Here is a 26,831-nt window from a genome sequence, read left to right on the forward strand (position 1 = left end):
TTCGGTGATTATTATCAAATAAGGAAATTTTTCTTAAAACTGGAATGATGTCTTGTGCCTGGAGAATTGCCATCCTCTCTGTAAGTTGCTTACTGGGTGCAAGATGTGCTACACATCTGGGGATGGGGGTGACTTAGTTCTTGCTCATTCAGTGTGGTAAACTTTTGCTACAAAACTTATGGAATCAAACGGAGCTAAAGCCAAAGATAAGGTTATTTCCTTTTGAAATCAATTAGCTGCTGTTCTTTGGGTATGACGTAGAAGAGATTATTCTGTTCTTAAGCAGAGGCAATAGCAGAGAAGTTCCTGCCTTTTGAAACATAACTGTTCAGCAGCCTTGATTCTTGCATCATACATCATAGAATCATGCCCTTCTAGTTTGGTCAGTTGTCATCTTTGCTGTTGTAATCATTTCTGGACTTTGGCCCTTGACTTCGAAGCCTTTTTTCAAAGAATTATTTTTTTTTTTTCACTCTACAAGCAAAAAACTTCTTAAGTCACAGACTTTTCCCTCCCTTCCTTGGGCTATTCGGAAAAAAAAAAAAAAACTGGGGCTGTGCACTAAGATTGGATAAGCATGAATTAGTGGAGAGAGGGAGATGATAACTCATTTCTTAGGCACATAGGTAAGCAAGGTAGTGGCAGTCTCGTTTGCTCTCACTTAATGCTCGGCACAAGTCTATGAGATATGTATTACTATTATTCCCACCGAAGAGGAAATAGAAAAGCCAGGGATTTGCATATTGAATACTTATATGTGAAACCCCTTAATGCACTGCTTGACACATAGTAAACATTAAGCCAACATTAGTTCTTGTTCAGTCACTAGTAATAATAGCCAACACTTATTGAGCACTTACTGAAATATGCCATTTGTTTTTAAATACCTTAAATAATTAACATACTTAAATCTTACAACAACCCGTGGGTAACAATACTAGCACCAATTACAGATAAGGAAAATGAGCGTTAAGAAGTTAAGAAAACTCACTCAAAGTCATGGTAAGTGTCAGAGATAGAATTTAAATGCAAATAGTCTGACTCTAGAACCAGCTTTCTTATTCACTACTATATGCCATCATCTAAAAATAGTTATGCTTTTAGTACATATCTATTTTTTACATTTGGATTTTTTTTATCTGAGTAATTTGTCATAAAATTAGAAGATAGACATAAAATTAAAGTTAACCAAAAAAAAAAAAAAAAGGAGGAGGAGCTGAAGGATGAGATAATGCTTTCTATGGCTATGAACCAGGATAATGTTGAGATTCCTTTTTATAATCCAACATTTTGAAATTCAGACAGACCCCTGCTATTCAAACATTACAGATCCACAGTTTTTCTGCTTGAGGCAATACAGGTTTTATCTACATGTCACAAAGCATTCTTGGGATTTTCCTTTTCCATATTTTCTTTCCCCTATAAGTATGATACTGAGAGTTGGGGTTAATGTAAATGAATTGATTCACTAAAACATATATATGTGTCAGGCACTTTTCTAGGCATTTGGGATTTATTAGTGAACAAAATTAATTAAAAAAAAAAGAAATCTCTGCCTGAGGATCGTAACAGAGGAACTGGTCTAAAGGATCATGGATGGCTTTCTTGAGAAGTTAGCCTGAATGCTAAACCTAAAAGCAGTGTCATACCAAGAGTGGTGTGGGTTGGTGGGAGTGGTCTTCCCTGCTGAAGGGAAGTGCTTTATTATTTACTTTGTTTATAATTGTCAGAACATGGTTTTAATAAAAGGTAGACCGACTTAAAAAAAAAAACCTCTGCCTTTATAAAGTTTAAATTCTAGCAAATGTATCCTTTTCCTTTGAAAAGTTAGTTCACGTTCAGTCAAGAAGGCTCAAAAGGATACCGCAAACTGATGTATAATGCAAGGGATAAAATTTCCATATAAATAAAGAGAAGGAACTGACTAATTATGCCTGGGATGGTTTTGAAGGTGAGGAAACAACATTTGAGCTGTGTTATGAGGGACCATTATGCCACAAACCCAAATGATTCAAACCTTGAGGACTGGCTACACACATTCACTAAAGTAATTGACTGGCCTGCCTCCCAACTCCAGTCCTTAATTTTTAGTTGAAGGAATAACTTTGGTCCCATTCTCTAAAATCTGAGCCTGAGACGGGACTCTTGTGTGAATACTTTATTGGTGGAAATCTGGAAGGGGAGCAAGAAAGAGGACAGACCAGGGGAAGAAGACAGTCAACAATGTGGTTCAGGAAAAGTGAAGTCTCAGCCTGATCCCACAGAGAGCCTGGAAGTACAAACTGTACCACAGCAGACTGTTTTGCCCAAAAACAAGGCCACTAGAGTCACAGGGGACAAACGAGGCATCAACTTTCTGGCACTCCAAGTTGAGGTGATTCACTCAAGGGGCAAGAGTGGGCCATTGGCAGCCAACACCTGCAGCAGCTGGGAGATGACAAAGGGAGGGCCTCTGAGAGGGTACCAACAGCATCTGTGACAAAGAACATAGGACATCTGAAAGGCCTAAGTAGGGATGTAGAGATGTAGCAAAAACTTGAATGGCAAGCAAAGGGAGAGATAATATTGTGAATTAATTTTCTGCTACCTCTTTTTGCTTTGGTAGGCCATTTAGAAAATCTGAAATAGGCATTGCTTATTTTTTACTTCATTCACTAAAAAAATCTTGAAATATGAATACAGATGGTCCCCGACTTACGATGATTTGGCTTACGATTTTTGACTTTATAATGGTGTGAAAGTGATACGCATTTGGTAGAAAACGTACTTTGAAGTTTGATCTTTCCTCAGGCTGGCAGTATGTGGTACGATCCTCTCTCGTGACGCTGGGCAGTGGCAGTGATCTGAAGCTCCCAGTCAGTCAGGCAATCACAAGGGTTAACAACAGATACACCTACCACCATTCTGCACCCACACAGCCATTCTGTTTTTCACTTTCAGCACAGCAGTCAATAAATTACTTGAGATATCTAACACTCTATTATAAAGTAGGCTTTTCATGAGATGATTTTACCCAACTGTAGGCTAATGTAAATGTTCTGAGCCTGTTTTAGATAGGCAAGGCTAATTAATGATGTTCAATAGGTTAGGTGTATTAAATGCATTTTTGACTTATGATTCTTTTTTTTAGATTTATTTATTTATTTTAGAGAGAGAGAGCAAGCATGTGTGTGAGTGAGCAGGAGGAAGGGCAGAGGGAGAGGGAGAGAATCCTCAAGCAGATCCCTAGTGAGCAGACTCCCCTGATCCCAGAACCCTGATCATGACCTGAGCCGAAATGAAGAGCTGGCTGCCTAACCGACTGAGCCACCCAAGCACCCCTGACTTATGATACTTTCAAATTACAATCGGGTTTTGGGGCACATAACCCCACTGTAAGTCGAAGATCTGTAATTTAAAATTAGCAAAATGGAAGAGGCATTATTCTTCAGGTCTCCTGATCTAAAGATGGTTCTTGAAGATAAATATGAGTTTTATTCTGATTAAAGGGAACCTCTTTCATTTTGAAATCAGAGTCCACAAATGTATCTTCTTGGTACAATTAAAAAGTCTTACGCCAAACACCCTGGCTCCTTTTATTTTTCTAGTAGAGTGTTTTGAAATTTTTGAATTCCTTTTGACCCTACCGCAGGTTTTACCAGTGGCCAGATTTTTCATAATGTTGTCTGCCTGGCCTCTAAGACGATTGAGTTTGTAAAGGCTAGAGACACGCAACTAAACCTTTCTCCAGCTAGGATTCTCCTCACCTGGGTACCGTGAAGTGAAAAGGGGCAATGGAGAGTTGAACTCCTATCAGGTGGAGTTTTGAACTATTTAAAAAATATACAATTCTACAGAAAAGAGGAAAACAAACTCAATTTCTAGGCTAAACTGTTTCTGATCATCAGTACTAGCAACACTCAATGTCACAACATCACTTTTCCATCCCTAACATGGCCCTTCTCCAAATTTCTCAGTGTCCTAGGAACCATTATTATTTCTGCTGACTCCCATCTTCCACTCCTCCCACAGACTAACGGGTCTAACAGAAAGCAGTGTCTCACTAGATCTCCAGATTCAACTGCCAGCTCAGCACATCGTTGAGCTAAGGGGAAGTATGAAGGGGTGAATCTACTTGACTGAAAATCCCCCCAATTTTTGTGTTTATTTTTAACCTTTAAAAGTTGACTCATTCATTGTTAGAACGGTAAGAAATAATTTTAACAGTTTAATTTTATATATTTATTCCATCTTGTCTCAGAAATTATTTAGGGCAACAATGCGAGCCACATAAATTGCAATTTTTTAAAAAATCTTTCTGCATGTTTCTAATGGGGGAAGAAGACAGAACACTAATTTTGATGGTTTGGCAGACATTTTATATAGAGAATCTTTAAGAAGTTTTCAAGGCCAGTCAACTTGTATGTTCTTTGACTTTTAATTTTTTTCAAAACAAAAATCTCTGGGTCATTTTTCTTTCAGGAAAGAAGGAAGGAAGGGAGGAAGAGAAGGAAGGAAGGGAGGAAGAGAAGAAGGAAGGAAGGAAGGAAGGAAGGAAGGAAGGAAGGAAGGAAGGAAGGAAGGAAGGAAAGGGAGGGAAAGGAAAGGAGAAAGGGCGGGAAGGGAGGACCAAAAAAACACCAACTTTTGCTCCAAATGTTAGAGATCTTAGATTCTTTCCCAAGCTCTGTAACTGAATAGTTATTTAATTAATAAATCACTTGTATCCTAATTTGTTAATCAGAGTCAGACTACAGGAACATTCTAGGGGAGAAGTCCTCTTAATCATTTATCTGGGAAAGAAGTTTTTTATCCCCCGTTTTTCACCTGAATCTCACAGCTTGGATGAAAGTCTCAACATACTACATTCTACACTTTAAATTTTATGAAGTCCTCTCAAATACTTTCTTTCAACTTCTAAACAACCTGCAATAAGGTGGGGCAGTCAATATTATTTATATTTTTTATAGATTAGGAAACAAAGAAAGGAAAAGTAACTTCTCTGAGATCGTTTGACTGATTGGTGGTGAGGTCAGGGTTGGAATACAAATCAGCTTGGTCCAGGCCTAAACTTTTGAGAGAAGTAAACATTTGTATGTATGTGTCAGATATCACTGGGACCCTGCCACCATGCTGCCTTTGAGTTTTCTCCTTGGTGATTTTTGTTTGTTACTCTTTGAAATCCTCAAGTAAATAGTGTTGTAAGCAATAGAATTATCCTCTCTTCCAAAGGCTCAGCCAGAGGTGGGGGCATAGGTAATATTTGCACCATTCTGCTGACATCAAAATGGTGTAACTGGCTCAGTGCTTTCAAAGGAATTTAAAATGTAAAACATAGTTTTAAAAAGGGCGTTCAAAATGTGGATCCCGGTGACCATCAAAAGCCACCATCCAGGCTCCAGATTGACATCTAGTCCACAGCTCCAGAGGAAGACCACGTAAGCGACAAAGGGATGTATGTGAGTTAGCTACAGAATGTTTTTTTAATTACTTTCCTTTGAGCCTTTGAGGTGATAATGTTTAATATTCAAGAAAAGTGAAAATAAAAAGGGAAAGCAAACACCGCGGCCCAGTGTGATTGGTAGAGTAATTGTGGGCATGGCCCCAGGATGATAGCAGCTTCTATTTAATCAATGTTGACAAGGCTGGGGAGAGCTGGGCAGGTCCCAAGAGATAATGTTTTACTCGGAAATCCACTCAACCTAATTTCAGTAATGTAGGGCTGTGGAGGGGCCTGGAGCGGAGCCAGTAAACAGGGCCATTAGAGCTGAGGGTAGGCGATGGCAGCTGGGAACACCGCCATCCCTCCAGCCGCACTGCAGCCTGCAGCCGGCCGCCGACTGAGCGCGCGAGCAGCCGCTGCTGCATATGCTCCTGCTATTTGCTCACCAACAGGATGCGCAGACGTGCTGTTCTCACCCTTTCGAGGAAATGAATGGGATGCGTAAAGTCAAGAGCTGCTTCCAGACTCGATTTCGATAAAGATCAGAAAGCCAGTTTGGCATGCGTCTTTCAAGGACCACTGTGACATCATCCGCCTGGGTCCCCTTACTCTTTTAAGGCCACCGCCACGCTGTTTCAAGTGCATACAGAAATGACTTCCATCTTTCTTGCTGTTTTAATGCGGGCTTACTCTTTCCTAGGAATGGTGGTTGTGGATCAAGAATGTGAAAACTACCCGGGTTTTCCATATTTTGAAACTTATGTGGCTTATTAAAGATACTCGACTTTGCAGATCCAGGAGAAATGATGCCCTTTGGGCTGCGTTCTTCCTGTCGAGCTGTGACTTTTTCCTTTACTGCTCCTTCTCCCACAAACAAAACACATGACAGTAATTACCGTCATATAAATATGCTAGTGATTACTGGCATATAAATTCCAGGAAAGTAGAGATTCTTACTTGGTCTTTGCATTGCTGTAGCGCCACTGCTGTGTTTGCAATGTGTGGAATGGTGTGTGGCTCACAGTGAGGCTCGGGACCTTTCAATGAATGAATGAATGAATGAATGAACACGTTTTTTCTTCCTTTTTTTAGTGTCTTCAGCTCTAGAACATTAAGAATATATGACTTTACTGTCTGTGATGTTAATTTTCTTCTTAACACAGACATGGTAAAATTCATGGGGACCCCCAACGAACATGATCATTTCTAAGAAGTCTTTGGGTCTGAAAAAAGTAATGGTTTTGTCAAGGCTAAAACGCCAATGCCAGAGAAGTTTACAGTTCTTTACCAGATGCGAACATCATCCGTCATCTGTTCAAATTGACTACATATAATTTTTGAGAATTTAAATATTTAATGTATTTAATATCAATGATTATAAACAATTGCCCAATTTCATTTTTTTTTTCCAAACAACAACTTTTTCCCCCTTTAGACCAGACTGCTAAAATGCATTTTCAGTTTTTGGTTTGGTGTTTTGTTTGTTTGTTTTGGGGGAATACATTCTGCCTCATAATAAAACTGAGTTTATGAAGTTGATTTCCCTTGGTGAAGACTGATTTGGGGGAGACCCATTGCTAGGTAGCGAATAGTAATGTCTATTAATGAGAATAAGTTCACTGGTCACCTGAAATACCTGTGATTCCTGTGAATAACCTGTGATTCTTTTAATCTTGCTTTTACTATAATGTCTTAACCATAATACGAGGTTCCCATGTTTAATATGAGCAAAATGCTCTTCAGAGCTAACCCAAAGAAGAGAAAGCATTTTCTGCCCTTGAACTTGCTGGATTTCAACAATCACATGAGCAACTCCAGGCTTTCCTTGTTTGCTAGCTCTGGGCCCATTTACTTCCACTTGCCGTTCTGTGGCACTGGGTACTAAAAATCCCGTTCAATCTTTAGCTTCCACAGCCTCTTCTTAAGCAGTAACTGTCTCAGAGGGAGGTTGATCCTCTAGATGGGGAATGTGACTATTAACCCTAATTGGATCATGATAATTGGAGTGACCAGCTGGCCTCAGCCATTCATCTATCTCTGACACTCACCATGGTGATCAAAGTTCTTGCACAAACTACTAAAGATTACATATTAACTCATCTCTAGCATTTGCAATTATGTAATTAGTGCCAGAGAGTGCCAAGACCAGATTTCATATTATTCAAGACTAATCAAGATTCTTCCTTCCATTCTGAGCTGCGTTTATTAAGGCCACTTTTGGGGCTTTGTAGGCTGCAGGCATAGGTGCCCATGGACCCCCCCACTCTAGTTCCCACTCTGGGCCTTCCCATCCTGCTTGGGCAAAGATAATGGCGGCAGGGCCGTGGCGGGGGGAGGGGGGCAATCTAAAATAGAAGCTGCCTAGATGTCTCTGTCCTAGGATGCAATTGACTGCTGCTATTGACAAACAGTTCAGCCTTAGGGGAGCTGCTTCATCTCGCTGTACCTCAGCTTCCCTAGCTATAAGATGGGATGATTAAAGAGCTGCAGTGATTCAATGACGTGGCCCAAGTACGTGTAGAACTGCTCTGAGTGAGCATGGAGTAAGTGCCCAGCTATGTTAGCTACAGCTGAACACTTTCTACAGTGGGTCAGGAAAGTCATAATTCGTGGTTCTTTCCAGGCAGTGAGGCTGCTGAATGGAACACGTAAGAAACTATAGATACACAAGTATCTGGTCAACATGACTTATCAATTACAATGATTTGTCTAGAGTTGACATCAGAAGGAGAAGGAACAAGTTCGCAATATCCAGAAGTTCTCTCTGGCATTCAGGCTCAAATGGACCCATGTACACATAGCTCGGGTTCTGTTTCCAATAACTTCCCCTTTGTTGAAGGTTAGAACCTTGCCGAAACGCCTGCACAGTCTCCCCTCAAAGTGAATCTAGCCAGAGCAGGTGTGTGCTCCACATCCGATTACTGTTTCCTTCATTTGCATGTAAGTTTATTTTGGTTTGTTTGTTTCTGTTTTTGTGTAGGTCCTAAAAAATATTATTATGAGTTCTTAGCTTGCTTTACTTTGGTGGCTGTAGAAGATTCTCACTTTAGATTGGTTCCTTCCTTCATATTTTTTCTCCCCATAATTTCCTGGTGGCCTATAAAAATTTTGCTGAATCCACTGACTTGGCACATTTTATTTCTACCAGCTAATCATCCGTTCTTCTAACACAAATATGACCCCTTTTTTCATTATTCAGTAATAGAATGTAAATAAAATTTTTAAAAAACTCCTCTCATCTCATATAAAATATAATGTATATATAATTGTATGTATTCAGTTAAATTGAGTTCCAGCAAACTGACCTGTTCCCTTTTGTAGTCAACTAATTGAACTTAATCAGTTTTAATTTTATGGTTTTTATTTTAAATTTTGGAGCCAACGATTTGTTTTTAATCGTAGAAGTTTTGTAGGTCACTAAAAACCTGTGGACCCTAGCTACTTGCTTCTAATGCTGAATTGATAAAACTGATTTGATCTTGACCTCCTCTGGTTAAGTTTGGCCACCTGATATAATGGGGAAACCAAGATTAGTAGAGCTTCTAGGTTTTAGTCCTGGCTAGGTCATGAGAAAAGCATATGATTTAGGGAAATACCTGGACTTCTGTTTCCTCACCTATAAAGTGAGGATATCCATTCATTCTTCCATTCAGCAAATGTTTACTGAGGGCCCTTTCTGCACTAGGTTCTGTGCTAGACACAGGGGAGTTCAAAGTTGTGCAAAATGATATTGTTGTTACCCTTGAAGAGTTATGTCTAGTGACTAGATGTTCTTTGAGGCCCTCTCCCTGCCAACATTCTAATGATTATGGATTTCATTGTCTGTTAAAGGTATATTGTTGAAAGGCTTAAGTGAGAGCAAGAATATTTACTGTTTTTTTCACCTCTTCTTCTTAATATCTAGAATGTCTGACACATTGCAGGTGTTCAATAACAACTTATTGAACAAGTAAATGAGTAAATAATTATATTTCAAATACTCTGAAGCTCTTAAAGGAAAGAATGTGTAGATATTGAAGCTCTTTTAATAGGGAGTGGATAGCAGCACTTCCTGTCACAATAAACAGATGTATGCCAGTATTACCCTTTCTCCCGGGGCGCAGGTGAAGGGTAACAAAAGCAAGTATGGGAATTTGGGAGAATTTAACCTGATTCCACTTCAAAGGGAGGACAGAAAGTGTGGCTGCTTCTCAGGATTCCTTGAATCTTTGTTCTTTTGTTTTCCCTTTTGGAATGTTGTTCTCTTATTCCACAAACAGACAGTTCTTCTCACCTTCCCTATCCTGCTTCTACCTTTTCTCTCAAGTTCCCTAATCTCCCTCAAAAACTACCTCATAGCTCCCAAGTTTTTATTTTAGAAAGAAAGGCTTGAAGTCTTGTCTTATTCCTACAACTGAAACTTCTATATGCTTCTGGCCTCTTTAAATCAATGTTCTGTTTCTTTTGTGGTTCGAAGAGGGCACTAAATACATTGTTCTCTGGGTGGTAAGGATAGTAAACCTTGGGCATACCTGTGGTATCCAAAGCTTTGGGCAGGGCTGGGGAACAAAGTAAATTCTCTAAAAGAATTCCAAATCACTATAAATGAACCTCACTGAAATAAATCTGAGAACTTTCTTCTGGCAGAAAATCAGCTGATTCATTAATGCACCAAAGTTCTATAATCCATGAGGAACAATGCTGGTACATTGAGTATTACAGTGATCAGAACTGAGTCTTTTCATACAAGAATTTTTCCCGGAAAATATGATTGGTATGCCGATAATGGTCAACTTAGAAGGTTATAGCCTTAAAATATCTTTATGAGTAATGGTAGGTAGCCTTACGGCTATAATTACATTTTGGAAATAACTTACGGTCAATGACAAATCCCCAAAATAAATCAGACTTAAAACCTTTGGTCAAAAATGAGTCATTTTAGGGGTACCTGGGTGACTCAGTCTGTTGAGCATCCAACTCTTGATTTCGGCTCAGGTATGATCTCAGGGTCCTGGGATAGAGCCCCACATTGGGCTCCCCACTCAGTGGGGAGTTTGCTTGTCTCTCTCTCCCTCCGCCCCTCCCCCAGTTGCATTCTCTCTGTCTCTCAAATAAATAAATAAATCTTTAAAAAATGAGTCATCATAGTATTAAAATTATCCATCATAGCTGCTACCTTATTTACCAGGCCAGCCTCATTTGATTCTAAAAATCAAATCTATTTTCAAGGAGATAAGCATTTTCTGCTACTAAAAGATTTAAAAGAATATTATTAGACGCTTGTTCCAAAGAAAGAATTCCAAAAATGTATTTCCAGTTGTGGTCTTATTTGGATGTGCACATTGGGCTTTATCTGAATATAAATATATAGCTGAATGATTTAAAAGAGACATACGTTTATATGAACTCTTCTAATGGTCTCCTATAAGGCCCCGATTTCTCTAGTCTCAACATTTCTCAATTCTTAGAAAGGCTACTTGTGAAGTTGATCCTTGGCTGGCATCTAGCAACTTGGATTTTGAGAGGGTTCTCACCATTCCCTAAGAGTCTTTAGTGTGCCCAAACTCTTTTTGCAAACAATGTGGTTTATGCTGGACATCTGTTTTCCTTCTGGGAGTCTGGATTTGGTACATGCTACGTGGAGGGTGCCCATATGACCAGCCTCCAGTAAGAACTCGGTATTTGTAAGCTCAGGTGAGCTTCCCTAGTGGACAACATCTCATACATGTCACAGTTCATTGCTGGAGGAATTAAGCACATCCTGTATGACTCTATAGGGAAAAGACTCTTGGAAGCTTGAGCATAGTTTCCTCCAAACTTCACCCCATGCAACTTTTCCCTTTGCTGATTTTGTTTTATATCCTTTCACTGTAGTAAAGCATAGCCATGAATAGGACTATATTCAGAGTCTTGTGAGTCCCCCTAGCAAATTATTGAGCCTGGGGGTAGTCTGAGGGACACCCAACACAGGGAGATTAGGTTACCAACACAGGTGTTATAGGGCAAAGGAATTCTCTTTCCACTATCTGGCATATTAGTAAACTGCCTGTAACATGAAATCAGTTGACTGAGTCTATCAGGAAACCAGGCAGAAGACTTAGAAAATTTGCCAACTTCCTCAGGAAAAATTGTCCTTTAAAAAGATGCAGTCTTCCTTGCTAAGCAAAGCACATTGCCTTATGGATAAGTATATTCAGTTGGAATGTTCCTTGACTGCAAGAAACTAAGAACTACTATAGTTTAGTTTAGAGGTTAGCTATTTGTATCATTAAAAAAAAAAAAACATTCTGAGGAAAAGATGTGTAGGAGTGGTAGGTCACTCAATGATAGTTTTTCCCCTATCTTCCTGCCCCACCATCCTTGGTGTATAGTTTTTGTCTGCATGGTCACGAGATGGCTGCTACACTAACAACTGCTGATCCATGTCTCAGGGATCAGGAATAGCAGAAAGTCAAGGGCAACCACCTCCTCTGGGATCCTCCTCAGGGAATTCTGTCTCTATCTAATTGGCCGTCACTGTGTTACATGGACACCCCTAGCTTCAAGGGGATCTGGAAATTCAAGTATTTTACTTTCAGCCTTTATAACACCACAAATAAAAGGTGAGAGAGTTGGAATGGCTATTCAATGATCCACGAAAACTATGTCACAATTAGCCTGACATTGATGGAAAAGAGATACAAGATTGTTGTTGATTCTTTATTTGAAGAGCCTAAGAATGGATATCTTAATTGCAAGGCTGAGAGATTAAAGACCATGGTAATTTCTGTTTAGTGGCTCCTTCCCCCAATATATAGCTTTGTTCCTGTGCTCGTCCATACCTGTCACTGAACAGCCTCCTGGAGGTAACATCTTCTGAACTTGGAAATTATATTACTGGGGTAGCAAAATCTCTTTTTATCTTAAATCTTTTATGAAATGGTATGAAAAGTAGAAATGCATTGCATTATCATATGAACAGATGAGATAAAATACTAACCCCCTCTCCCCCCTCCCCACCTTGTTTTCTTCCTCAGAAGCTGTAGATGAAACCAAACCTAAGGAAAGTGCCCGGCAGGATGAGGGTAAAGGAGAAGAACGTGAGGCGGACCAAGAACATGCCTGAACTTTAAGAAATGGCTTTCCACGTCCCCACCCTCCCCTCTCCTGAACCCTGTCTCTCCCCACCCTCTTCTCAACTCCACTCTGAAGTTTCCCTTCCTGTCCTGCTCACGTCCGTGAGTCTGTCCTCTCCTACCCACTAGCCCTCTTTCTCTCTGTGTGGCAAACATTTAAAAAAAAAAAAAAAGCAGGAAAGATCCCAAGTCAAACAGTGTGGCTTAAACATTTTTTGTTTCTTGGTGTTGTTATGGCGAGTTTTTGGTAATGATGATCCAATCATTTTGGGAAATTCTTGCACTGTATCCAAGTTTTTTGATCTGGTGCGTGTGGCCCTGTGGGAGTCCACTTTCCTCTCTATCTCTCTCTGTTCCAAGTGTGTGTGCAATGTTCCGTTCATCTGAGGAGTCCAAAATATCGAGTGAATTCAAAACCATTTTTCTTTTCCTCCTTTTAATGTGATGGAATGAACAAAAAGGAAAAAAATCAAAAACCCGGTTTGTTTTGAAAATAAATAAATAAACAAATAAATAAATAAAGCAAATGTGCCAATTAGCGTAACTTGCGGCTCTAAGGCTCCTTTTTCAATCTGAATATTAATAAATCATGAGAGTAATCAAATTCCAGTGGCTTTGTGTTTCTGTTCCACCTTCTCATTAGTTGATTTGACATATCGGGGTCTCACATTTCATCTTCTTTCTGGCCTCCCAGTCTGATATCAATGACCCTGATAAGGAAAAGATGGATGAAGCCTAAGACTCTGGTCAGGACCCATCGCTTTCGTCTTTGATGGGATTGTTGGGGACTGTATTAGTTTGCTGGGGCACTGTAGCAAAGTACCCCAGCCTGGGTAGCTTAACCAACATGGATTTATTTTCTCACAGTTTTGGAGACTCGAAGTCCAAAATCAAGGTGTTTGTAGGATGGATTCCTCTGAGGGCCAAGAGGGAAGGATGTGTTTCAGGCCTCTCTCCTCAAAGTATACATGGCCATCTTCTTCCTGTGTCTCTTCACATAACTAGTGGGTATCTGTATGTCCACATTCACCCTTTGTGCAAGGACACCAGCCTTATTGGATTAGACCCCACCTTAATGACTTCATCTTAACTTTATTACCTCTGTCAAGACCCTATCTCCAAATAAGGTCGCATATGGATTTCGGGACAAGGGGCACAATTCAGGTCATGACAGACACTAAGACTTGCTTTTACTCAAATCACCTTATTTTCATGACTCTGGAGAATTATGCAGTGGAAAGTTATTCAAGGTTTTGCTAAATGGAATATTATAGAGACATACCCCTTAGACATACCTTAGAAAACCCCTGGCTTTTGTTTAGATGCTTTATTTTAATCCAAATATTGACATAATACATTGTATCTCTTTCAGCTTCAATAAGTTAATACTCCTATTGGACTTATCCCCACACAAGGCAGCTGCCATATTCTCGATTGTTTATAATCATTGTTCCTGCAGTGGTGATACTATATAAAGAAAAGGTGTACATTGAGCACATCCATCCTTTTCAAACTTCCTCCTAGTTCCCATTTTCTGAGCACTCTCTGTCAGAAGGTAAATAGTTCCCATGAGAAACAGTAATGTTCCTAAATCTTGACGTGTCTGTTGCTGTTCTTTTCCCTCTAAATTTCCTAAATCAATCCCTAGAAAATTCCTAACAAGTCCTACTCTGCCTTGACCCTGAGTCCTCTCATAGACAGACATGGCCAGTGGACTCCCTTCAGCTTCTTACACTCATCTTCACATAAAATTCCCTGGTAAGGAAAAGAAAATTGTGTCAAAGCCTTCACAATAATGAAGAGCATGGAAGTAAGTGTTTTTAGGAGGACCAACCTACGCCCTGGTAACTCTACTCAGCTCTGTGTGGAGCTAATGCCTACTTAATAATTTGAAGAAAGCTGATGTCACATAAGGGTTGAGTTCTCACTGGATCAAGGGGTCTTTCCTCATCACTGATACTGAGTGAAATTTTCATTGGGAGAAACAGCCACACAGAAAACGGTCAGAAAGTATCAGTGACACCTGGACAATTTAAGAGCTTTTTTTTTTTTTTTTTACTTCATTCTGAGTTGATGTGATTTCCACAGAAGACTCTGGAGCAAGGATCTGGGACTCAATCATAATCTGATGAAGGTCTCAACAGGTGTGAGATAAGGTGTTGCAGGTCTTCCATGGGTTGGAGTCATACTGGCAGTATACTGTTTAGGCATTCTCTTTTATCCTGAAGTTTTTTTGGTAGGATAAATGCTTTCATTTCTCTCCCAAATCTATACTAAAAAGTAACATTCTTGTGACTTAGCATGGTTCAACTTCTTTTTCAAAGTATAATTCTAAACTTTTTCCAATGGATCCATGGTCACATAGACACCATTTAGTGGTCTTACCGGTTGTGTCAAAGTTGGGATTTTGTTTTTTTACGTGTGAATATTTATTTTTTGTTTTATGAACTCTTGGTTCCTTAATAGAATTTTCAAGATGGGGGAGGACACATCAGAGAAGCTTGTAATAATCCTAAAAGATATACCAAGGATAATTGCAGTCCTCTGACTGACACTGACACAAAACAATGTGATTCAAACTTATACATAACACACACAAATTCAGGGTGATACTGGCTCGTATAGACCATTCAAGATACAGAAATAGATTCTAAATTCTGGTCAGAAAGCAACATAATTTGTTCATTCTAAAATATCTATCTGGAGTACTTCAATAAAAATTAAAACTAGGCTGGACTTTCTCTTTCCCCCATCTTGGAACCTGTGGAGGCTTGCTGGGAACAGGACTCCTAAAATGACAAATATGTCTGGAAGCCTGATCCAAGGCTATTTTTGCTGGATATAAGCAGGTCTGTGGAACCAGGGGAGCACACAGCTCTTCTTAAAATGGAAGGTGTTTATGCTTAAGGTGAAACTGAATTCTATCTAGGCAAGAGCTGTGCTTATGGGTACAAAGCAAAGAATAGCACAGTGACTCCTGGTGGCAAATCAAACAAAACCAGAGCAATCTGGGGAAAAGTAACTCGTGCTCATGGAAACAGTGGCAAGGTTCGTGCCAAATTCGAAAGCCACCTTCCTGCTAAAGCTACTGGCCACAGAATCCGTGTGATGCTGTACCTTTCAAGGATTTAAACTCACTGAAAAGTAAATAAATTAAGGTATAGATTTGTTCTCTTATATTTTTGTTAAAAAAAAAATAGGGACACCTGGGTGGCTCAGTCAGTTAAGCGTCCAGCTCTCGATTTCCGCTCAGGTCATGATCTCAGGGTCTTGAGATTGAGCCCTGAGTTGGGCTCCATGCTCAACTGGGAGTCTACTGGAGACTCTTCTTCCTCTGCCCCTCCCCCAGCTTGTGTGATCTCTCTCTCCCCCTCTCTCCCCCCCAATCTCATAAATAAATAAATAAATAAATAAATAAATAAATAAATAAATCTTTTTAAAGAATTAAAGCTAGGTTGAGGACAAGTAAAAAAGGCCTCAGCATCAACAGTTGCATCTTTCAAATAGTAATAAAACCATATTCTAGGCACTATTCCCAATATTCTACTGATAGCAAAACTATGGCCATGTCTACATGAAGTAGTCTTTTGATTGAGCTGTATTATTTGGGTCTAAAATGTTCAGTCATGATGTAATACAATTCTTATCACTCTACTCACACTTTGCCCATCCTTCAATCTTTTTCCACCATCATCCATCCAGTGACTTAGCTCAGGAATTTGGAAAGCAGGCTGGTATCTCTTTTCCTCATATAATATTTAATTATGAGCAAATTATGAGATAAAACTGTGCCTGCTGCTCTGACCAAAACTTCATTTTGCTTGGTCAGTTTTAGGTGCTCCGGAGGTCTTTTACTGTGGTCCCTGCCCATATTCAGCTCATAGAGACATCAGGGAAGAATTCTCAAACTCTCTGTCTCAACGCCTAAGGAAATAGTCACGTTGGAGCTTTCGAAAATGCATTATTTCCAACATCAGCCAGCCCCAGAAAATCCAGTTTTGCAGTTGGCATGGAAGCCTGAGAAATAGGAAAATCAGATTAATGATTTCCATAGAGCATTATTGAGATCACCACAAATCCCATTAACTTGTTTTTAACCTTTCCATACATTGTCTGTTGTCATGGAAACACAGCTTCTGCTAAGCTGCCTATAAAAATAATTTAATGACTGGTGACCCTTCTAGCTAAATATTAGCTAATAAGCATTAGAAATGTGGGCTTTCTTTATTTCAAAAAAACGAAACAAAATAATCCGCCCCTCCCCCCCGAAAACGTTCACCTAACTTTTTTCCTAGGGGATTAGAACTCATTCCTGCCTATCATGTAGGTAAGGCCTGCATCCACACCACCACCTCTTTCAGTCACATATTTACTCTGATATAATTGCAATTTTGTCCTGTTTCCCTGGAAAGAAATTCAGCAGCAGCAGCAGTGAGGGCGAGATTATAGCTATGAGAATGACGAGTTACTAAATGCTCTTGGAGAATTCTATTAAAGTGGCAAACATATTTTGAGTGTACATTTTCCAGCAGATTGATTACTTGATTTGTTATTTTACAGGTATGTGTCATTGTTGGTAATTACAGCATATTTAGTGTTGCAGATGGTACCTTAATAAGTACCTTTCTGTTGAGGTGAGAGGCTTCCATACCAAGAAAAACATTTCTGGTTAACATTATATCACGTGTGATGAGACTATGAAAGCACATGGGGTTGTCGAAAGAATCTTAAAATAATTTTATTGTTTAATTACCCAAATAATACTGTTTCATTGTAGAGAGGTAAAAAATATAAATAAGAAAAGGAAGATAAAAATGCTCCAAGTTTTCTACCTACAGTTGAGGACTTTAACGTTTAGAGGTACAGCTTTATATAGTCTGTCTGCTTCTCTGCCTTCTTCCCTTTCTATACACCATCTACTTATTTATTTATCTATACCTCTATGTATATGTAGATGTGTGTTTAAAATGGGTTCATAATGCACATATTTTGTAAACTGTTCCACACGAGACAGACATTTTCATACAGATTGCTAAATGACGGACAGGGGACTTTAAAATTCATGGTGGACGCCCGAGGTAAAGAGGAAAATGTGCAACTTATTAGAACATATACATATACGCTTATTAGAACATTATCCTATATTTTGAACCAGATGGGAAGGCTGATAAATCTCTACAAAGACATGACTCCATACAAAGCCTAACATCGGTTGCCCAACCTGCTGCCACACTGTTGTCACCCCTCATAAACCCGCCTACGGGTGGCCATGGGTTGCTCTCCCTCGTCAGAGAACGAGAGGTGATTGAAAAGAACTGATGTCATCGTGCAAAAATGCAGGGTTGCAGACATGCAAACAGAAACCTGTCTTTATCTGAAATGTTGGTATTTTGTTTACCCTACTGCATTTATCATTGCGTTCGTTTCGATTTTCAAACAGTGCATTAAAATATTATTTATCTTAGTTACGGATTTTTTTGATGTGACCTTAAAGTTCACTCAGGGCAAGCACCTCACTTGCCCCACCCTAATCCTGGCCTTGAGGCTCCCAAAGGGAATGCTAGAATTGTCATTTTCTAAACAGACTTTTTCTGCCGACCGGCAGCTGTGACTACGTGGGCTCTTTAGGGACACGCAGGGACTGTAGGGCTTGAGAGCTGGTGGGCAGATGAGGACTTCAGAATTAAATGTCTAATATTCCTAGGAAGTAAATAGAATTACTTTAAGAAATTTCCTTGCTTTCAAGTGAAGGTAGAGATGGTGAAACACGTGGATATAGGCAATATGGAGTTGGTTGGGGCTGTGGCAAAATGAAGAATTCATGCCCTACTTAAACACTCTGGAAATAAACTAAAAAAGTAAAGAAGAAGAACACTGGCCTGCCAAACCAAACCACCGGTTTGTGATGCCCGGGGGGCTTCACCACCCCTCACAGCTGCATTGGCTTGGGAAGCGTGAGGCCGTGCAACTAGACTTGGTCACTTCAAAACTGGTGTTGGTGAAGAAGCTGATCAACCAGGGCCTCTTAGAACCTGGAGCTAATGATTACTAAGTGTTGCGAGAACTAAGTGCTCCTTTATTAACTCACCATGAGTGCAAACTTATGTTTAAACTGTAGATAAGAAGATGACTATTTCACTTTATACTTAGGGATAAAAAAGAAGGTATCCCTCTTGTTTGGAATTTTTTATATTTATTTTTATTTTATTTATTTAATTTATTTAATTTATTTTTTATTATATTATGTTAGTCACCATCTCATGGTTCGTCTCCCCCTCTGATTCCCCCCTTCATTTTTCCCTTCCTTCTCCTAATGTCCTCCCTGCTATTCCTTATGTTCCACATATAAGTGAAACCATATGATCATTGTCTTTCTCTGCTTGACTTATTTCACTTAGCATAATCCCCTCCAGTTCCATCCATTTCGATGCAAATGGTAGGTATTCATCCTTTCTGATGGCTGAGTAATATTTAATTGTATGTACGGACCACATCTTCTTTATCCTTTCGTCTGTTGAAGGGCGTCTTGGCTCCTTCCACAGTGGTAGAATTCTGCTTTTTAAAAAATTTCCTTTCCACCATGTTGGAGAAAGAAGATGCAGGGTAGAAACAAAAAGAGGAAATTTGCATCCATCTGTCCTTGATTTCTTACCCCCAGAGCCCTTCCCTTGACCTTGAGTAAGTGGAGGTGGTGAAGAGCCCGGAGACGCTGGGGTGTTCAGTGAGCGCGGGGAAAGCCGAGCGGCAGCCGGAGGAGGCAGCACCTGCGCACTGAGTCACCTCCACCCCAGGAGGCTGGGCAGCCTCTGCCCTTTCCATGCGAGGTCACCAACACTGCCCTGCAGTGCTGCCCTTGCTGACTCTCTGACCTCCTACCAGCCTGGCCCTATGAATCCTGCCTTCCTCCCCCCACCCCCTGCCAATGTAGCCCACCCTGTCTGTGCAGACGACTCCTGCCAGACTATAAACCACTTAGGTGTGTAATTCTTGTCCTACTCAGTTTTATACTATGGTTACCTGAGTGTCTGAAAATAGCAAGTGGGTATCAAGTAAATACTTCCGGAACACATGAATGGGTGAATGAATAAATGAATGGATGGACTTTGATGCTTGCCTGTCAGTCTCTACCTCCTTTTCCCTTCCTTTGGTTTTGTAAACGTCCCACAGGAGCCAGAGCTCCAAGTTGCAGCTAAGGCTCCTAAGAAGAGGAAGAACTACTTGCCTGAGATTTCAGCACTCTCACAGCACACCAGCGATGAAGTTGGAGCAGCAATGGCCCTGTCAATCTTACAAGTTGCAATTCAGTCACTAAATAGCAGATGGCTGAGAGATTCCAGCAACAACCTCCTCATTGTCCCTGCTTGCTCCACACCTGACTTTGCGTCTTGGCCCTCCGTTGCTTCATCATTGCCTTTGCACTTGCTGTCCCCTTCTGCTTGGAATGCTCTTCCCCTAGCTGCCTCTTTCAGGTCTTTTCTCAAATAGCATCAACCAAAGCCTTGCATGATCAACTCACTCAATATTTTGTATCACCCTTTCCTGTGAAAGTATTTCAGGTAGAGACAATCTTGTCTCTATTTAAAATACTATTTCCTTGGGGTGTCTGGATGACTCAGTCAGTTAAGTGTGGGACTCTTGATTTTGGCTCAGGTCATGGTCTCAGGGTTGTGTGATCGAGCCCGGTATCGGGCTCTGTGCTGGGTGTGGAGCCTGCTTAAGATTCTCTCTCTCCCTCTCCCTCTGCCCCTTCCCTCCCCGCCACTGCTCACGCTCACGCTTTCTCTCTCTAAAATAAATAAATTGATAAATAATAATAATAAATACTATACCCTTTACTCAATTGTTTTATTCACCTGTTTTGCATCATTACAATGTAAGCTTCATGAAGTTAAGAACTTCAGCTGTTTGTTTCTGTCTTTAGCTCTGAAGACACCGCTGGCATTGAGCAGAATCTCAGTAAACAGCAAATGAGTGAATCTCTCTCAAAACTGCAACCACACACTTAAGTTTTTTATTTGCTCCCTGAATTTAGCACATACTTTTTGACCTTCTCACTTTTATAAAACTGGTTTCTCCTGACTATAGCTTCATCCATGGACCACTTTCTCACAACATTACTTAGCAATGGACATCTGTTCATCTCACCTTTTCACACTCTTCCGGTAATAGACCACCTTTTTCTTATATTGAATCTATGCCCACTTAATTTGAATGAAGCTGACTCTGGATTTTTTCCTTCTTCTCAATATAGAATAGATATTAGAACCAGGCCTGGCCAGTCAGCCCAGCACATCTTCTGTTTCGGCAATTAGCTTAGGCACCAGCATGTAACTTAACCAAGTCCTCCCCTGGAATTTTCTCTTATAATGGCTGTTTGTTCACCATGTGGAGAGAGCTTGCCCGAGAAATGGCAAAAAGACAGAGCCCTGGTAACATTGTCTAGTCACCTAGTTCTAACAATGCCTGAAGCAAGTAGTATTCGTGGACTTTTCAGTTATAAGGGTTAATACCCTTTTGTGCTTAGTGAGTTTGAATTGTATTTCTGCCATGTACAACTTAGAAGACTCCTGATATATCAACCCCTCTATGCTTGCCCCAGTCCCAGTAACCTCCTACATATAAGTAACCCCCTGAGTGATGCTCCCACCAGCTGGTCCTTGTTTCTCTTGGCCCCTGGACATTTTCACATCTGTGGCATAAGCATGGTGATTTGTTCTCCAAGTATATAACATATCCCTCCCCCCTCACATGTTGATCACATATTTTCAAGATTTAATGCATAAACTGAAAATGCTGAGAGTTAAAACCATTATGTCTACAGAGGAGGAAAACAGGATAATATAGAGCTGAGGTTGGAAGTGAGGTTCAGTGATGCCAATGATACTTTTTCCAGCCCCAAACTCTGACTGAAAGTCATAACACATGTTATATGCTTAGAAGAACAGGATATCAAGTGTGATCTAGTCTTGAAATCATAGGTGTCTTTCTCAAATATCAAACCTTAATTTATATCAGAACAGCATATGGTATGAAAGTAATTACACATCTTAATGAGCATGAATCCTTTGCTATTAGCAAACTATGCTGAACAAATATTTTAAAATATTTACTCTGGGTATATTACAGTTATACTGAAATAGAGTGGGTGTTGAATGAAATAAAAATTAGTATAGTTTTCTTGCCCAGAGTAGAAAACACTGCATATATGTGCATATGTGTATATGCCTACATAACACAAATATAATATGTACGTATGTGCATACATATATACACACATGTATATGATAATTTGATAAGATGCAGAAAGTGAGAAACCAAAAATTGAAAACAAAAATAAAACAAAAACACAGAAGGCTCACTTTAACAGCTATAATACAGAATCAGTTGTCACTAGTGTCTATCCTGGATCTCTTCCAAAGGAATTAGGACTGAGGAAGAGCTCGTTTTGCCCTTTAAAATAGGGACGATTAGCCAGCACCCAAAGCCTGACCGGAAAATGCTTTATTGTATTTTTGAAAAGACTAAGTCAGGTTTTTTCTTTCCTCTTTTAGCTTGACTTTCTTCAAATAGTCTTTGAGAGGCCTAAGTTGGACCTACCACATCATGTTGTATATTATTAAGCAAGTGTTCGTCTGCTACTTTGAAGCTATTACCAGTGCAACTCACATGGAATCACTTCTACGTGTCCATGCTCAGCCTAGAAGTTACTCCAGGTTCAGGTCATCATGAGTTGATTCCACAGAAATGTGTTATACATTTGTACTGCCCAAACAAAGGAGATACCACAAGAAATAAGATGTGGTCCATAAAATTAAAGGGTGCCAAAGTAAAACAAGGACAGTGCAAGTTTGTGATGACTACTGTAGAGGAATAGTAATGTGAGAACCAGGGAGAGATGCACACAAACTGTGCAGACAATAAGGAAGACTTCCTGGAGGAGGGGGAGAATTTAGAGACATTTAATCTTCAGTGATGTGGAAGTTTGTTGGTGAAGAAGTAGGAGAAAGAAATCCAGCCTAGACTGACCACCTTTACAGACCTCAACATACAAGAGAGCTTGAAATGACTGGAAAAGGCAAGAGGTCTGTATGACCATAAATGAGAATACAAAGGGATACATGGTTTTATACACGTAAGAGGCTGTAAAAAAAAGTGTTGGAGATACTTGGAAAGAGTTTAGAAAACTAAAGAGTTTGGACTCTACTGTATAAACAGTGGTATACAGGGACTCAACTACTAGAATCCATCTGGGGTAGAATTAAATGGCTTTGTACACTCAGATGAAAAGTGAAATAAATCTTTATTATGTGAAACATAGTGTCTCGTTCTGTCTCAGTCTGCTTGGCCTGCTATAACAAAATACCATAAACCGTAGGGCTTAAACAACTGACATTTATTACTCTTAGTCTGAAGGTTGGGAAGTCCAAGATCAAGGTGACAGCAGATTATTTGATTCTTAGTAAGCGTTCTCTTCTTTGCTTTTAGATGGCCACCTTCTTGCTGTATCCTCACTTGGCAGTGAGAAAGGGAGCTCTGCTGTCTCTTCCTCTTCTTATGAGGGCACTGATCCTATTATGGGGGCTCCACATTCATGACCTCATCTGAATCTATTTGCTTCTCAAGCCTCCTTCCTCCCATTACCATAATGTTGAGGTTTAGAACCTCAGCATAACATTTTCAATTATGAATGTAGCTAACGAAATATAGTGGTACCAACAGTACCTGTGACTTTGTCACCAAAAGAAATCAGTTATTTTCTTTTCATATTACAGTTGTTGCAGATACCTTGAAAAGATGTTTATGCTAATCACCTCTTTGAAATTTTGGTAATGAGATCTACTGCTACATCCTGTTATTACCAAAGAAGTACATTAATAACCATATCACACATTTTGGAAAAAAAATCAGTAACTATTTCACAATAGATTTGTGCTATAATTGTACACATATTATTATTTTCAGACAATATTCTGAGAAAGAGGATAATAGGTACATATGCTTAGCCAGCTGCCAAAGGATCTAAAGAACAAAAAAGATTACGAACCTTACACTACAGAAATTTTAGAGACTGGATTTGTGGTTTAAGAAGAAAACTGGCAATACTGCAGGGTACAAAGAATTTGTGAAGAGGAAGATTAGTCAGGAGGCCAAAGTTATTGCTTAGATGGGAGATGTTGGGGAATAAGCAGAAACACCAGAAATAAGAGTTGAGGAGAAGGAAGCTGTGGGAAGAAGGGAGGAGGAAAGAATGAGCCTTCAGAAACAGTAAGTTCAGGCCCTGAAGTGGGCACGATCTGGCTGTATTCTAGCAAACATATGCAGAGCAGTATGGCTGGGAGGTGGCACGTAAGGGAAAGTGGGACAGCTTGAGACTATGAGGTAGAGGAGCCACGCTGTTAGGTCACTGTCGCCTTGATAAGGACATTGTACCCGACGTAGAAGGAGAAGCCACTTAAGAACTTCAAGCAAGAGAGTCAATGTGATTCCATATCTTATGAAAAGGGGATTGATTTTCTGAAAAATGAGGCTGGAGGGCAAAAAAGAATGGAAATGAGAAACCAGTGAGAGAGGACGGTGGCTGGGATGGGGGAAAGAGTGGTGGAGGCGGGAAGAAGTTAAACATGGTGTGGTGGTTTAATTCAATGTGTCAACTTGGCTGGGCCATGGTATCCAGAACTGATTGAACATTATTCTAGGGTTTCTGTGAGGGTGTTTTTGGATTAGATTAACACATAAATTGGAAGACTTTGAGTAAAGTAGATACCTCTGAATAATGTAGTTGGGCCTCATCCAATCAGTTGAAGGTCTGAACAAATAAGAAGTTTAACCATTCCCCAAGTAAGACAGAATTTTCCAGCAGACAGACTGACTCAAACCAGAAAATTGGCTATTCCTGTTTCTCCAGCCTGATGGCTTTCAGACTCAAACTAGAATACTGGCCTTTCAGAGTTTCCAGCCTGCCAGTCCACCCTGCAGATTTTGGACTAGTCAGCCTCCATAGTCATGCAAGGCAATTCTTTATAATCAATCTCGTTCTCTCTATATACATGCTGTAGTGGCTCTGTTTCTCTGGAGAATGGTGACTAATATATATGATATGGTTAAGGGTTGATTCAACAAAGCTTGCTGACAGACTATCTGGAGAGTGAGGAAAAGGGAGGTATAAAAGATATTTCTCAAACTCTTGTCATGAGCAACTGCATACAATGGTGCCATTTTCTGGGAAAGCAAAGAGGGAGGGAGAAAGAGGTTTGAAAGATTAAATGAGTTTAGTTTGCATATGTTAATTTTGAGATGCCTATGATACATTAATTGGAGGTGCTGAATACAAAGATGGATTTATGAGTCTCTAACATAGAAGAGAGAGCTAAGCTGGAGCTATAAAAGTTAAATATTATAGAGAGTATTTCAACTGACCTGGCCAGGGAAGAGAGAAAATGCTCAGGACCAAGCCCAAGGGCATTCATAGTTAGGAACCAATAAAGGAAACCAAGAGGCAACAACCAGAAAGGCAGGAGAAAGACCATGAAAGTGTAAAATTCTTGAGAAAGAAGAGTGTTTCAAGAAGGAAATAGGAGTCAATAGTATTAACTCTAAAAGTGATTTCATTGATGTATAATATACATAAAATTAAATGCACAGATTTTAACTGTACTGTTCAATAGGCTTTGAAAAATGTATACACCTGTGTAATCTGTAATCCTTACCACAAGATATAGAACATTTCCATTATTCCCCAAAAGCTTCCTTTTTTGCATTTTCCCAGTCCATTTCCAACCCTACCCCAACTCCCCAGCATCACTGAGTCCTCCTTCTATCACTATATATTTGAATTACCTTTTCCAGATTTTCATATAAACTGAATCGCATGGTGTCTGGTTTCTTTCAAGCAGCATCTTTTTGAAATTCATCCACATTGTTTACTGTACTAGATGTACCAGTAATTCAGACTTTTCTGTTGCTGAATATTGTTCTACTATACGCATACAGTATAATTTGTTTATCCCCTCACCTGTTGTTAGACATTTGGGTTGTTCCCCGTTTGAGGTTATTATGAATTAAATTGCTATTAACATTTATGTACAGGTCTTTGTGTTAACATGTGTTCTCATTTCTCTTGAGTAAATAAGAGTGAAATTATTGGACCACATAGTAAGTGAACATTTCATTTCTTAAGAAGCTGATGACCTGTCTTCTGAAGTGGTTATACCATTTTCGTTCTAATCAGCAATGCCAGCAGAATTCCATTTGTTCCAGATCCTCCCTCACCAACACTGGATGTTGTCAGTCCTTATAATTTTAGCCATTGTATTGGATGTGTAGAAGTATCTCACTGTACTTTTAATTTGCCTTTCATGGATGATTAAAGATCAAAATCCCAGAAAGTTTTTTCTTTTTTTCAGGAAAGATTGGCAAGCTGATTTTAAAATTTATTTGGAAAGGCAAAGGACCTAAAATAGGCAATGCAATTTTGAAAAAGAACTAGCTCGTACTGCATGATTTTAAAATTCACTATAAAGCTACAGTAACTAAGTATGGTGTAGTCATATCTCATAGGAAAATAATAGAGTTCAGAAATAGACCCTCACCTATATATTCAACTGATTTTTTATAAAAAGCTAAGGTAATTCAATGGGGAAAGATAGTTGTTTCAAAAAAGGGCAGTAGACCAATAGATATCTGTATAGAATAAACCTCAGCTTTTACATGAAATCGTATACAAACTTTAATTCAAACTGCATCACAGACTTCAAGGTAAAAACTGTAAAATGCCTAAAAATGTAGGAGAAAATCTTTGTAATTCTAGAATAGGCAAAGATTTCTTATACGGGACACAAAAAGTATGATTTATAAGAGAAAAAAATGATAAATGAATGCAATCAAAACATCTGATCTTTGAAAGATAGTATAGAGAAAATGAATAGACAAGCTAGAGAGAGAAAACTTTTTATATATATTATATATTTTTTTATATATTTCATGTGTATTCTTACTATTCTTACTATTGAGTTATAAGAATTCTTTGATATACTCTGGATACATACAAATATAACCTGAAAAAGGACTGTATCCAGAATATATCAAAAATTCTTACAATCAACAGTTAGAATTATATATATGTATATATAATATTATATAATATGTTATATAATATTATATATTATAAATATATTAATAATATATATAAATAATATATATTATAAATATATTATATAATATTATATAATATGTAATATGAATTTAATATATATATGATTCAATTAAGCACTGGCCAAAAGATTTGAACAGACATTTCACACAAATGGCCACTAAAA

At 39.2% G+C, this 26,831-nt stretch overlaps 1 protein-coding gene and 1 pseudogene across 2 annotated transcripts in view; both read left to right on the top strand.

Moving 5' to 3' along the window:
* Positions 1-13,120, top strand: part of GAP43 (growth associated protein 43) — a 148,244-nt gene extending 135,124 nt beyond the window's left edge. For both annotated transcript variants that reach the window (XM_040621292.1, XM_008708227.2), the window contains exon 3: positions 12,418-13,120. In XM_040621292.1, the coding sequence (XP_040477226.1) occupies positions 12,418-12,506 (89 nt within the window). In that variant the 3' untranslated portion in view covers positions 12,507-13,120. The remainder of the gene's footprint in view (positions 1-12,417) is intronic.
* Positions 13,121-14,311: 1,191 nt separating this feature from the next.
* On the top strand, positions 14,312-15,648 carry LOC121100498 (annotated as a pseudogene).
* The last annotated feature ends 11,183 nt before the right edge of the window (positions 15,649-26,831 follow it).

This window comes from Ursus maritimus, unplaced genomic scaffold (assembly GCF_017311325.1).
Source record: "Ursus maritimus isolate PB19 unplaced genomic scaffold, ASM1731132v1 scaffold_4, whole genome shotgun sequence".
Lineage (NCBI taxonomy): Eukaryota > Metazoa > Chordata > Mammalia > Carnivora > Ursidae > Ursus > Ursus maritimus.